General features: G+C 35.9%; 1 protein-coding gene across 1 annotated transcript in view; it reads right to left on the bottom strand.

Annotated features, from left to right (window-relative positions):
* PCSK5 (proprotein convertase subtilisin/kexin type 5) overlaps window positions 1-14470 on the bottom strand; it is a 619005-nt gene that overhangs the window by 263394 nt on the left and 341141 nt on the right. The window contains 1 exon segment of the mRNA XM_021008523.2: window positions 13380-13483. Coding sequence (XP_020864182.1) covers window positions 13380-13483 — 104 coding nt within the window.

A 14470-nucleotide genomic window follows, 5' to 3' on the forward strand; every position in this document is an offset into this window, starting at 1 on the left:
ATAAAGTATTCAGTGCCTGTATCTAATTTTAGTGTAGGGATAGGGACTGGACATTACTAGGGATCCTTACCCAGGGATGCATAATCATGTTTTTGGAAAATATTTTGATTCTTTCAATATTTCAATGTTATTTATATATGTACATACATATATATTTAGTATACTTCCATACATTCAAAGTATTTCAATTTAATTTGTTTCTTTACAATTCTATGTGTTTGATTTTATTCATTTAAAGACATTATTCTGGGAAGGGGTTCATGGGTTTCACCAGACAGCCAAATGTGGGTCCATGATACACACAAAACAAGATTAAAAACATCTGCATTTGCATAATGCACTCTTGGTTGAGGGAACTCTCTTTAACAATGCAGTTCTGCACCTTACAATCACAGAGATTTGCTTAGAGCACTGAGATGTTAAGGGCTGGCTAAGGATCACCCAGCCAGGACATATAAGAGGCAGGTCTGAAGTCAGGTCTTTCCGACTTTGATGCTAGCTAGCCCTCTATCCATTTGTAAAGCCATTGAAAATCCAACAAATAGCATTCTCAGTTAGGAAAGAATTTCTGTACGTTTATTCTGTACAAAATATGTCACTTAATCCTATTTTCCCCAAAGTTAAAGTCATAGCCTGTCATGTGGAGAAGCACGTTCACTCTGCAATCAACTATGGTACTATTTACCATATGGATGGTGGGCTGGTCAGTTTTGTAAATGTGGTTAAGACTGGCTTAATGTGTAGTTCTCATCTTCAAAGCACTTTGCATATACAGTTGATATTGTTTCTCTTATAACTGGCATTTGTTACCCACATTTTACACGTTACAGACATAAAGTGGTTCATTGGTTTTCTCAAAGGCCACAGAAAATTTCAGTGGCAGGCCTAGGCCCAGTCTGCTGAGGCTGTGGTAAGACCACTAAACCACTCAAGACATAACTGTATATATTAACTAACTGCATTTCATGCATAGATAATAATTTTTAAAAAGCACAAGCGTCAATATTTCTGTTTTATTTAGAGGATAGGCATTAAGTGTGAAACCACATGGACTTCAGTCCACATCTGTACTTCAGGGGGAAAAAACACACCCTCTCTCTACTATAGAATGAAGTGGAAGAAAGCTACAGCTCTCATGTCAAAGGGACATTTCTAAGCTTCCACATGTTTAAACATGTGTTGAACACTCTGGTGGCCAACTGTCTATAACAGAGTGGGAGGCCAAAGGTTGGGTGGCAAATGGAAATAAAGATTATAGTTATAGGTAGTGTTATGGGCTTTTTTTGCTGTGTAGTATATTGTGTTAGTGTGTGTGTTTGTGTGTGTGTGTTTTATTGGATGCTTAAGCAAACCATACTACAAGAAAAAATAATTTAAACTATGTATCTAATTTAAAAACTCTGTTTCATATGCAATATGTAACTCTCAACTCTCTTTGGAGCAAGGAAATGTGTTAGTTTTCAATGCATCCCAAATGCTAAATTGTTTCAAGCCAATATATATTAAATAGCTGTGATTATGTTTTAAAAATCATATGGAATTTGGAAGTTAAAAAAATACATGCAGGATTTTTAAATGTAAGTACGGGAAATGCCTCTGTTGACAGAGAGAACCTTTAAGTCTGTATTTAGTTCTATGGGAGGCAAATGCCTTTTTGTGACACAAAATAGGCAGCTAGGTGGTGCAGTAGTAGATAGAGCACTGGGCTTGGAGTCAGGAAGACCAATCTCAGACATGTACTAGCTGTGTGACCCTGGTCAAATCACTTAACCTTGTTTGCCTCAGTTTCCTCATCTGTAAACTGGGCTGGAGAAGGAAATGGCAAATCACTCCAGTATCTTTGCCAAGAAAATCCCAAAGGGGGTCACAAAGAGTTGAATATGACTAAAAAATGACTGAACAACAACAAATAACACAATAAAATCTTGCCTGCCTTACGGCTTTTAATCAAATGTGTAGCAAATAAAATGCAGGATGTGGTGGAAAACCGTCTAGGAAGGCTTGCCTGATGGATGATCAGCCTATTAATTAAACCCCAAAGGGGGTCATGAAGAGTCAGACACAACTGAAATGACTGAACAACAAAAACAATAGCATAATAGATTTAGAACTGGAAAGGACATTAGAGGCCATTGATTCCAACCCTTTTTTAACAGATGAGAAAACTGAGCCACAGTGAGGTTAGGGGGCTTGCTCAGTCATATAGCTAGTAAGTATCAAGGTGGGATTCAGACATGCGATTTTAATAATGAACTGGGTTTAGAAATGAATAAGAGAAGAGACTAGGCTAGATAATATTTAGACAATTTCTCAGTACTCTGATAACCTCAAGCTTCTCTTAGATAACAAAATCCATATTTTTGACATCGATCTTTTCCTAGTGAAGTTACATGACTAAGAAATATGGAACATCACGATCTCAGAAGAGTTGGAGTTGTAGATGATCCAGAGGCAATGGAAAAACACAAGGTGGGCATATGTAGGATACAATATGGTACCAATGATGACTTGAGTACTAGAATTAGATTAAGAAAAATCACCAAAGGTATTTAAAAACCATAAAAGGAAGTAAGCCAATAGTATAATGAGAGCCCATGTATCCAAGAAATTTAGAAAGGTTCAGAAGAAAGATTCCAGAACTGTTGGGAAGATCTTCTAATAGAGAGAATCATGTACAAGAATCACATAGGGAGGGAAATTATGGATAGATTGTGACCCAAACAAGTAAAGATAACAATGCTCTGGTCTAAATAATGAAGGCATTTTCCAATCATTCTGTATATTGGGTAGAGAATGTACATCCTTCTCCCTCTAGGTAAGTAACTTTAAGGAAATAAATAACTTTTTCTGTAAGTAGGACCAAGGCTTCCAGTTTGAGTAAATCGGTTCTAATTCCATTTCTATCTAGTTCATGGACTAGTTCACCTTAGTTTCTCTCCATGTATGTGCTATGCATATCACCAAGTGAAATGTTCTATGCATCTTTAATCATAGTTGCATTCTACAGGTACAACCTGTGGTAAGAAAAGTGGACAAACCATCTTATCTGCACTCTAGATGACAAACGGAGAGAACATCATTTGTACAAAGAAATAAAAGAAAAATAGGGAACTATGTCTGTTCAAATATCAATACATCAGAAATAATTCCATAGGCTTCTGTTAAAAATGGAATACATTTAAACACTTTCAGATTCAATTCAACATGTGGCATGCTTAATGATCTCAGCACTTCTAATTATTTTTAATAAGTGTTACAAATCGAAAGCAAGTCAGGCAGGTATTAAAAATATATTGGCACGACTTAAAATGATCAGTCCTACTGGTTGAAATCAAATGATGGCAATTAAGAGTAATAAAAGTTGTTAAAAGTTAAGACCTGGGAGACTAAGGAGGCCTGTTAGACTGTCAATGGTTTTGCCTAGGCAGGGAAATCAGTTAGAAAATAAAAATATCTAGCAGTTTAGTGGTCTTCAAAGAAAGAGCCAGGGGGACTTGCTGCAACATGCTGGTAGTAAAAAAGAGACTTACATAGTCTGGGAGGGCAGTGAAATGGAAGGCGTGGTAAACTTGTTCACACTTAGTTGTCATTTTTGATTTTCAATGACATTTTTTTCATTCTTTCGCCTAGTAAAGATGACAGAAGGTCCTAATTTATTATCTGACAGCTATTCCTGTTCCTTAATTAATACCGTTTAACTGCATACAGTCACAGAACCCAAATATGAACATTAAAAAAATATCCAGAGTAATGATTTTCCTCATTTCATGCTGTCAACTCACTATGAGTTCATACCCAGATCAAAGGGGCAGCTAGGTGGTGCAGTGCATAGCACTGGACCTGGAATCAGGAAAACTTGAGTTCAAATCCAGCCTCAGACACTTAGTAGCTGTGTGACCTTGGGCAAATTACTTAACCCTGTTTGCCTCAGTTCCTCATTGTAAAATGAGCTGGAGAAGGAAATGGCAAACTACTCCAGCATCTTCGCCAAGAAAACACCCAGTGGGGTTTGGATATGGCTGAAAGGACTCAACAACAACCCAGATCAAACAGCAGGGTTAAGGGAAGAGTAACTCAGCAATTTAGCCTCCATTTCCCCATATATACGGGTGGGACTGGTTGAGTCATAACTTACATAAAGTATTTAGGGGTTAGCCTCATGGGTCCAGATTTAGAGAGAAGTATTAATACTATCAATCCCTTAATAGCACCTAGGTATCAAGAATACTGCGAGTACTTAAAAAAAAAAGTTCTATATGAGTTTTTCCTTAGGCTAGTTCCCTATTCCCTTGAACATATCTGAGACAGCCTTCCCAGCAGGGTTGGAGGATGTGTTTCAAACTACTTTAATTTGCTAGTTAGGACTCAGGGGCTCTACAATTTCCCCCACATTAGAACAATTCAAGTTAACGTTCAAGGAATACCCAAGCACTCATCTCTAAAGATAACTTTCATCAATTGATTTGATGACATAGCTGAATTAATGCCCTTCTCAGATTGGATTTCTTTGACCCCACTAGTCAAAACCCACTTTCCAAACCACATTCTGCGATGTTTAATTTGACAAAGATTTATTAAGTGCCTATTATATGCAAAGTGATGTGTGAGACTTGCTAATGAGTGGCTACTGTCTCTTGTTTGCCTTTTGATATTGCTGCTGTGGTTAAGCTGTACTTTTGGTAGTCAGGGAAGGATTAACTGTGTATCTTTCATATGACTTGGCAAATAATTTGAGGCCTTCTCAGGGAAAAAAACCTGAATATCAATTTTAGTTTCTGGATGTTAACCATCAATAATAGCTAACAATAATGATAATAGCTAACATTTATATAGTGTTCACTGGTTTGCAAAGTGCTTTTTATATATATATATATATATATATATATATAATATATATATATATATATATATATAATATATATATATATATTATATATATATATATATATATAATATATATATATATATTATACATATATATATATATATACGTATATATATATATACATATATATATATACGTATATATATATATATATGTATATATATATATATATATATATATATATATATATATATATATATATATAAAATCTCATTTTATCCTCATGATAACCTGAGGGAATTATCCTCATTTTACAGAAGAAGAGACTGAGGCAAACAGAGATTAAGTGACTTTCCATGAGTCACAGAGTTAGTGACTGTCTGAAGCAGAATTTGAGCTCAGATCTTACTGATTCCAATCTAGCACTTTAATCACTCCATCTACCTTCCATAGCCACATTGCATAAGTAACAAATTCCACCCCCTCAGCCCACCCCTCTCATATTCCATGGCCACAATTCAGTGCATCATTTTCTAATAGTAATCAAGTAAAGGGAAAAGTAGGTGGTGAAGTAGATAGAGCACTGTGCCTAGAGTAAGGAAGACCTGAGTTCAAATGCAGTCTCAGACACTTGCTGTGTGACCCTGGGCAAGTCACTTCACCCTGTTTGCTTTAGTTTCCTCATCTGTAAAATGAGTTGGAGAAGGAAACGGCAAATTGCTCCAGTACCTTTGTCAAGAAAACCCCAAATGGGGTCATGAAGAGTCACTCACGGCTTGAAACAACTGAACAATAAATCAAGTAGAGAAGACTTAGCTTGTCATTCCGAAAACTGAGGAGAGCCCCTTCCCATTTAGGGCTATAATAGGGTATGGTAACAACAAAAAATATATGTATAGAGAGGGAAATGAAGGGTGAGGGAAGAAAAGAAATAATATTAAAGGTATTAATGGCAAAGTCACTTCTTGGAGTTTCAAACATGGGTCAGTGACATAATAGTGGAATTTGGGATTTAGTCCTCAAAAGGAAAACTGTTGTTCAATTGTTTGTTTTTTTCTATGCAGACCTTGAAAGATATGGCCCTCACCTTAACTAGCTGCATTATCATGCTTCTGACAGGGGAATTAGCTTTGTTTCTCATTTTAAAGAATACGACATTTTAATTTTTTAATATATTTTAAATATAATTCATATATCATACATATTAATATGGCCTAGGATGGAACTGGACCTGTGATTTCATTGGTAGAGGAAGGTTGTGGTCAGGGCATTATTTCTACTGATATAGATAGTACCTTCTCTGCCATTTATAGTCTTGAGTAGCTGCTTGGGGCATTAAGAGGTTGTCAATCAATTAATCAACAATCATCATATGCCAGGCACTGTGAAATGTGCTGAGAGTACAAAGAAAAAGTCAGCACAAAGGTATGGGGTTAGAGATGGAGCTTCCTACATAAGGAACAGTAATTACTGCAGTATGGCTGGGCTATAGAGTTCATGAAGAGAAGGGAGGCAGGATCTGAATGAGATACTATATTGGGATTAGATGAACCTGAAGAGAGGGGAGGCTGCTGAGAGATATCAGTGGAAGGAGAGTTTAGAAGAGGTAATGGGGATCAAGGCGTGCTCTGACTACCCTTAAACAGTGAATGGGGTGGGGTATGTATGAATGAAATGGCTGCTCAAACTAGGTGAGATGCTTAAGGTCACACAGCTGCTCTATGACAGAGATAGCCTTTGACTCAGGATTTCCTGACTTCAAGATACCAGTGCTTCATTAGTAAGCCATGATGTCTCTCATCAGCAAGATATAAAATGAACAAACTATTAATGGAACAAACCTTGGTAAGAAACAAACGAACAAACAAACAAATAAATGAACAAATGAACAAATAAGGGCTACCTAAAATGAGAAATTCTTATTCCCCGACCAGGTGAGAAACCATTTTTCTGGTATCTATTTATGTGTTGTACATTTGGAAAATGGGCCCATTTTTGGACAGGCAACATGATATAGTGGATAAAGAGTGAACTTAGACTTAAAATAATCTTGAGTCAAGTCTTGACACATACTGCCTGGGTGACCTGGGCAAACCACTTCATCTTTAATGTCCTAAGTGACTCTAAGGCTACTTGCAGAGGAGCTTCCAAAATTCTTTGGTAGTTTTGGAGTTTCATCATGGGGAACTACCTATACCAAAGTGATTACAGGTCTGAACAAAAAATGAAAGTAGAAAAAATTAAAACCCCACTGTGTGGTTTCCTCCCTTTACTTGAGCTTAGGACTTTATATTTTATGATTCTTCTTATTATTAATAAAATGCATTCTATCCTCGTCAAACACAAGGTTACTATAGTCATTTGCTGCTGTAAATTGTATGTCTTCTCTATTGCATTGATCTACCTTTCTATATCTTAGCCAGTACCACATAGCTTTGATAATTGTTGCCTTACAATATAGTTTAAGATCCGGTACTTCTTAACTTCCTTCTTTTAAATTTTTTTCATTAGTTCCTTTGACATTATTGACCTTTTGTTCTTCCAAATGAATTTTGTTATTATTTTTTCTAACTCAGTAAAATAATTTTTTGCTAATTTAGTTGAGATGGCATTGAATATATAAATTAGTTTAGGTAAAATTGTCATTTTTATTATATTGGCCCTGCCTACCCATGAACAATTAACATTTCTCCAATTATTTAAATCTGATTTTATTTATTAAAAAATTTTTAAAAAAAATAATTTTGTTCATATACTTCCTGCACTTATCCACCTATATATTCAATTAATATTTAAATCAAAGCTCTTAAAGCAGACCTGCACAACATACAGCCTATAGTTCACAGGTGGTATGTTGCACATGCCTGTTTTACATCCTCTACATTTTTCACAGGCCGGATGTTGTGCAAGCCTGTTTTAAAGCATAAACCACTGAAATATCAATTTTGTCTTTTTGGCTTTCCCTACTTGTGAGCTTAAGAGGCCACAGGGCATGAATAGAATATAGGGCTGGACTTGGTACTAGGAAGATAAGTTAAAGTCATACATCTGATATATATTAGCTCCGGGATCAAAGGCAAGTCACTGAACCTCTTAGTATCCTAGGCAACACTCTCAAACTTCTAATCAGATGAGTTGCCCATCTTTTTTTTTTTAAGAGGGAGTTTCCCATGCTGATGATATCACAGATAAGAACCAGACTGCCAGCTTATCTCATCCACAGCCAGAATTGCTGAATGACCTGAACAACTGGAGGAATGGTGGAAAGGAACCAGAGGTTCTGTTCGCATAAGCCTGCAGTGGGAAATCCCACCCTTGGGAGAATACCCTGAAGTGATGGCCATGTAGTCACTTTCTTCCATTACACAGGACAATCAACAGACAATTGCATTTCTTTTTTTCAGTACCAACCTCCCTGGATGAATACTTTGCATTGCTTAATGGATCAGACTAACCTGTCTCAAGTAAGCTTGGGTCAGGCGTTAGGGGCCTAAATTATAAATACTGTCATCTGATGATTTTATCTGAAAGCTATTATTTGATGATCAGGGAGCAATTTATGTGTATTGCAAAAGAAGGCAGTATGGCATAGTAAATACATTTATATGTGTGCATATTATATATATATATACATATATATATACGTATATATACACATACACATATACAAATACATAGGCATGTATATGTAGAAACACATGCATATATATATATATATCTTTGTATATCTATGTATATACATATTGTGTGTGCATGTGTGTATGTATGTGTGTGTATGTATGTGTAGTATATAATCATCATTCAGTCATTTCAGTTGTGTCTGACTCTGTATCTTAGAGCTATTAGTGTCTGAGGCTGGATTTGAATTCTTGACTCCAGGCCCAGCTCTCTATCCACTGAGCCACCCAGCTGCCCAGCGTATATAATAGGATTCTATCTATCTATCTATCTATCTATCTATCTATCTATCTATCTATCTATCTATCTATCTGTCTGTCTGTCTGTCTGTCTATATGTATGTACGTGTGTATGTATATATGTACTTAGAGCGAATAGGATTCTATGTGGAGAAAATTTATATATGTGTATGTATATGTGTGTATACACACATATATAATCTCCATATAGATCTCTATAAATTATATATCTATATATCTATAACTATGTCCACATCTATATACCCATCCCATATTTATCTATTTATTTGCATAGAGACTAGCCCAGAGGAGTTGTGAGACTCTAATGAGATAACGGCTATGAAGCACTTTGCAAACCTTAACATGCTATGTAAATGTCATCAATTATAATTATCATCATCACCAATGTCATCAGGCCCCAGTCACTAAGTCTCCAGTCTGGTAGTGATCTCATTCTCTGAGCTTTCTACTCAACTCTTGTGGAGCTCAAACCATACTTAGAGAGCTATACAAGGGCATACTGGTTAATATTTAACAATTGGGGGGAGGGGATATGTATGCACACACATACTTTTAAGTTTAATCTGCATTATTAACACCTTCTTGAGTAGAGATAATCAATACAACAGTAATGTTGCAGGTTTCTCTGGTGTCACACCAAACATTTAAAGTTGGGCAAGCCAGTATGAGCTGTCCAGCATGTGTCTAGACTCAACCAATGATTTAATTGATATTTGGAACTCTGCAATTTATAATCTTAGAGAATTGTCTCTATCAGTGAAAAGTTAAGTGACTTTCCCTGAGTCATACAGTCAATACAAGTCAGAGGTAGCACTTGATTTCCTAGTTCAGAGGTCAGTTTTTTTCTTTTAATCTATGGCACTCTGTCTTGGGATGATAGATTTAGGGCTAAAAGAGAACTTAGAGGCCATATATTTCAGCCCTTCATTTTACTGATAAAGAAACTGAGGACCCAATCGGGGGTAAGTGATTTGCTCAAAGTCACATCAGTATTAAGTAGCAGGATTTAAATCCAAATCCAGAACTCTTTCTGCTATATCACATCAGTATCAAAATTCAGGTTTTCTTAATAATGCATCCACCCAATGATAATCTCTGTCTCCACCTCAGCTTATCTTTGTCTCTTCCAGTTCTAAATCTATGTTATGACTCTCTTATATAAGTGGCACACTGAATTAAAAATTCAGGTCCTGTGACTCTAAATACAGCATGTTCCCTGCTGAATCACATCTTTGTAATAATTCAGGTTCTCTTAACAGTACATCTACATATACAGTGTCTGGGGACATAGGAAATGAATCCACCCATCTACCCATCCATCTATCCATCCATCTATCTATCTATTTATCTATCTATCTATCTATCTATCTATCTATCTATCTATCTATCTATCTATCTATCCTATCTATCTATCCTATCTATCTATCTGTCTGTCTTTCTTTAAATCTAGCTCTAAATTTATATTTTGATTCTGTGACATGGAAGTACAAATGAAGGGAACTTATTTGAAATATAATAGATAGGACTTGGCTACAGTGAATGTTCTTTAGGGTTTTTGCAATCATCAGTGGCACCAAATGATGCTAAATCTACCATTTTCTTACCCACAAACAAAAATCACAACTTCTGGTCTAAATGGTTGGGGGAAAATACATTTTTTTTTTACAATTTCGGGAACTATTTTGAGCTGCTGGATGAGAAAATAATGACACAGAGACTTTAAATCGTTCATCCAACTGCCAAGGACTTAATGAGCATTGCTGATATGATTATAAAGTCATGAATAGCAGTCTTAAATAAGCAGGACCTTAGCATTACAAAATAATGAAAAAACATGGCATGTCTCAAGTTGTTTGGATTGCCATCTCATGTGGTCAATGATATTAGTGCTGGGTGTTCAGGGAGGCTGACGGGGGAGGGAGAGAGGGGTGTAGTAGGATGGGGATGGCCAATTGTGTGTGGGGGGGGTGGGGAGTGGAAACATATGTGTCTAAAAGTCCCTGTTTCCTACATGTTAAAAAGTCATAAAAGAATCAGAGGGGACAGTGGCACTCTGGTTCATGAAACCAGAGAAGTCTACTGACTCCCTTCTAAGTACCAGTTCCTGCTGAATCTTTGTTGAATGAGGAGCCCTTCCAAGTCTTTGCTGGTTTTCACCCTTCCTGGTTCATCTTTCAAAAGAAGTCAGCCCTTATTCTACTCCCAGTCACCTTCCTTCCCTCCTGTCCCTCCATTTCTTTATTTTCCTGGAAGAGAGGCTGATAGCTTCCCATGCCTTGGTTTCTTTTACTGAAAGGTGGGAATGAATTGGAGAAACAATTTTGAGTTTTGGAATGGATAAAAAGAGAGCCCCTTCTTCCCTCCCCCACTTTTTATATTATGATTGTGGTTTAGATGAAATATGGTACTTGTCATCAACAAAATTACAATACAATTCCACTGAGAACTAAGCCTGTTCAGAATAATTCATCTATGAAAATGTGCACTTTAATTGTTACTCTTGGCAGTGGTCAAGGAGGAGAGTGAAATATTATGCTAAATATCGCCACGTGCAATAGTAAAATGCAGTTTTGTTCTGGCCAGAAATGGTACACAACCCTACCGTCCCCCACCCTCTTTATGCTCAGGTTTGGATGTTGTGATTTAATCTAAATCTTGTGCTTTTCCCCCATCCAAAACCAACAGAGGTTTAAAGAGAGCTTCATTTTTTATTGGAAACATTTGCTCTGCCTAAGCTGCCAAAAAATAACTAAAATTGGGACTTTTATTTGGGTTAAAGTTGATTCCTAAGCTCTACAGAGGTTGATGTGTTTAGTTTAGCTTCCTTCCCCCATAAAGTCTGCTTTCACAGGTAAGGTTATGTTCAGGGGCACCTTTTATTCATCCTAATCTTCATAGGACTCTGAGATTTACATAAGAATTGGTAGCATATGGAGCCATACAAATATTTTAAAAATATGAATTGTGGTCTGCCCTACAGCACAGTGTAGTCAGTCTAGTTAAGTGGGGAGTGGCATTGTCTAATGATCAAAGACAAAGACCGTTGTGTCTTTCATAGGAAAATGTTTAAAATCTCTAAATTGGAATATTTTACAAATGCAGAATCAATCAAAAATTATGCTTTTTTAATTCCATTAATACCTGCATGTCTCTAAAGTTTTGATTTATAGCCACATCCTTATTAGTGTGAACAATGAATCCCATACAGTGGTCACATATATTCAAATTTATACTATTTGAAGGTATAATTATGCAAAATATGGTCATTGGTTCCAGTCCAATGGAAATTGGCCATGAAAATTGAAATGATGTGACTATTTCAGGGGACTCATTATTTGCACTGGCCTGGTTGTACTCTTAATCTATCTATAATCCATATTTTCATGTTCATTTTCTGTATGCACATTTGTAAAATTCAGATATAATTCATAAAATGGGGTCCTGAAAACATAAAGATGTGTGTGTATGTGCACCAAAAAAAACCCCAAAAACAAACAAACCCCAAAACAAAAAAGTGATAAAGAATCATAGAATTTTAGACCTAGAAGTAATCTTAGAAATTGTGGAGTCTACCCATCTCATTGAGGAAACTGAGACCCAGAGACATGAATTTACTTGTCAAAAGTCATACAACTAGTCAGTAGCAGAGCTAGCACTGAAATCCAAGTCTCCTAATTTCTAATCCAGTGCTATTTCTTCTATACCATATTGTCTATGTATAGGAACACATTGCAACCCCTAGATACGCATGTAGGATTTTCTAATCATTCTTATGCACTTTAAAACGTTAATAAATGAGGTTATAGATATGGTTAAAGAAATTATGAAAATATTTAAAATCAAAGATATTAAATAATTGGTCAACTACATCAGAAAAATGCACACAGAATATTCTTAGTTGAGATCTCATGACAAACATAAATAGAGCGATGATTGATGAGATGGATAACTGTCTAATGGCTAGCATACAGATCAGAGTCCATATCAGCTAAAGGAAGTAAAATTGGTTACAAGGTTGCTTTATAGGGTTTCTGAAATTATACTTATAACTGAAATTATGAAAGATTAAAATGTTTCAAACTTCAAAGAGATTTTATGAAGACCCTAATCTACTCTTTCATTACTATTCAAGGTAACTTTTTGTGAATGGCTTTTTTTTCTTTTTTAAGGGAAGTTTGATGCCACGTAAAAGCAAAATCTTTTGAAAAATAGTTAGCATAGCCTAAAGAGAGCTATAGTGAGGTAAGATTAATTGATAAGGCAACTTATTCAGAGTATGTTGACTGAAAATATTCATCAGAGAAAGCAGGTTTATAAACATGCTCCAAATACTCTTCCAAAAATCATTCAAATAATGTCAAAGAACACCAACTCAGATGGAATTCTCACAGACCAGTCATTACTTAATATTTTTCTTATTATTCCAAAAGTTGACCTGCAAGAAGGAATTAAAGGGAATTTGTCTCAAATTTACTGAAAGATCAAGAGCTCTATGTGCCAATACTAAATTTAAAGTGTCTTTTGAGGGATTCTGTTTCCTGCTCCCCTTTTAAAATTGGAAAAAAAATTTAAAAATATATTTTGCCTGTGACAGTGAATATGAAAGAAGTTCTCACCCTTAAAACCAGCAGCATTGGTTTTCCAGTCATTAGCGCTCAAATGTCCTGCACGGGAAGTCCTTACAATAACATGCTGCACATCTCTCCAGGTCAGAAACGGACTGGGAAAAGACAAGGCAAGAATCATTGTACCAAAAAAAAAAAAGATGGGGGAAGCAGAGAGTCACAAGCAATTCAAAAAGCAAAATCAAAATGGCGGAAGGACTGAAAACAATGGATTGGGGCTTTCTGTTTAGGATTAACATTCTGCTAAATTCTCTATCCATTCTCACTCAATATGGAGAATGACAATAGCTTGTGAGTGGGCAAAAAATTGGCCTCTGAATTTAAGAAGCCACTGTGTGTCATTTGATAGACCTTAAAAAATTAAAAGAAAATGCCTCATTAAGTGTATCCAACCTTAACAAAACAGGTCCTGAATGATGCATATTTCATCTGTGCACAGAGGTCTGCACTAGTCAGTGGCAAATTACATCAAGGTTTTCTTCAAGGCATTCCTACAGAGGTTGACAATAAATTGTCTTTTTGTAATCATCAGTTGCTCAAACCTGCACTTGTTGATTGGGTAACCAGGCAAATGGATTTATACTGCCCATGAGAGCTTTGTATTATTTGTTTATCCATAAGCAGAAAGTGATAAATAATGGAAAAGGCCCACTTGATCCTTCTTGGCAGGTCAATGAGTTTTATTCAAGAACAGAAAAGTTTGGTATCAAACCCTAGGCTTCAAGGCACTGTTCTACATTTTTGGGAAGGCTTACTTTATTTACAATGAGATGTCTTATTTTTCTTATTACATTTTTATACTCATTTACCATAGCATACAGACCTAATATATAATAGACAAGGAAACTAGCAGAAAGGAGATCATTTCTGATGGAGAATCCCACTAATACTAGATGTCAAGGGAAAAAGAAGTCCATAGTCCCATGACTGGGGCTTATTTCTAAGGATATATTTAATGTAGCTTTTTAAGAAGTGAAAAAATTTCAGATGTGTTTATAGACACATCTGAAGGATGAACTCATGGTGTTCTACAGAGCTTTTACAAGTAATTATGACATCTGTGGTAAATTCAGCTGAGAAGT

Source organism: Phascolarctos cinereus, unplaced genomic scaffold (genome assembly GCF_003287225.1).
Source record: "Phascolarctos cinereus isolate Bilbo 61053 unplaced genomic scaffold, phaCin_HiC Scaffold_4;HRSCAF=312, whole genome shotgun sequence".
Classification (NCBI taxonomy): Eukaryota; Metazoa; Chordata; class Mammalia; order Diprotodontia; family Phascolarctidae; genus Phascolarctos; species Phascolarctos cinereus.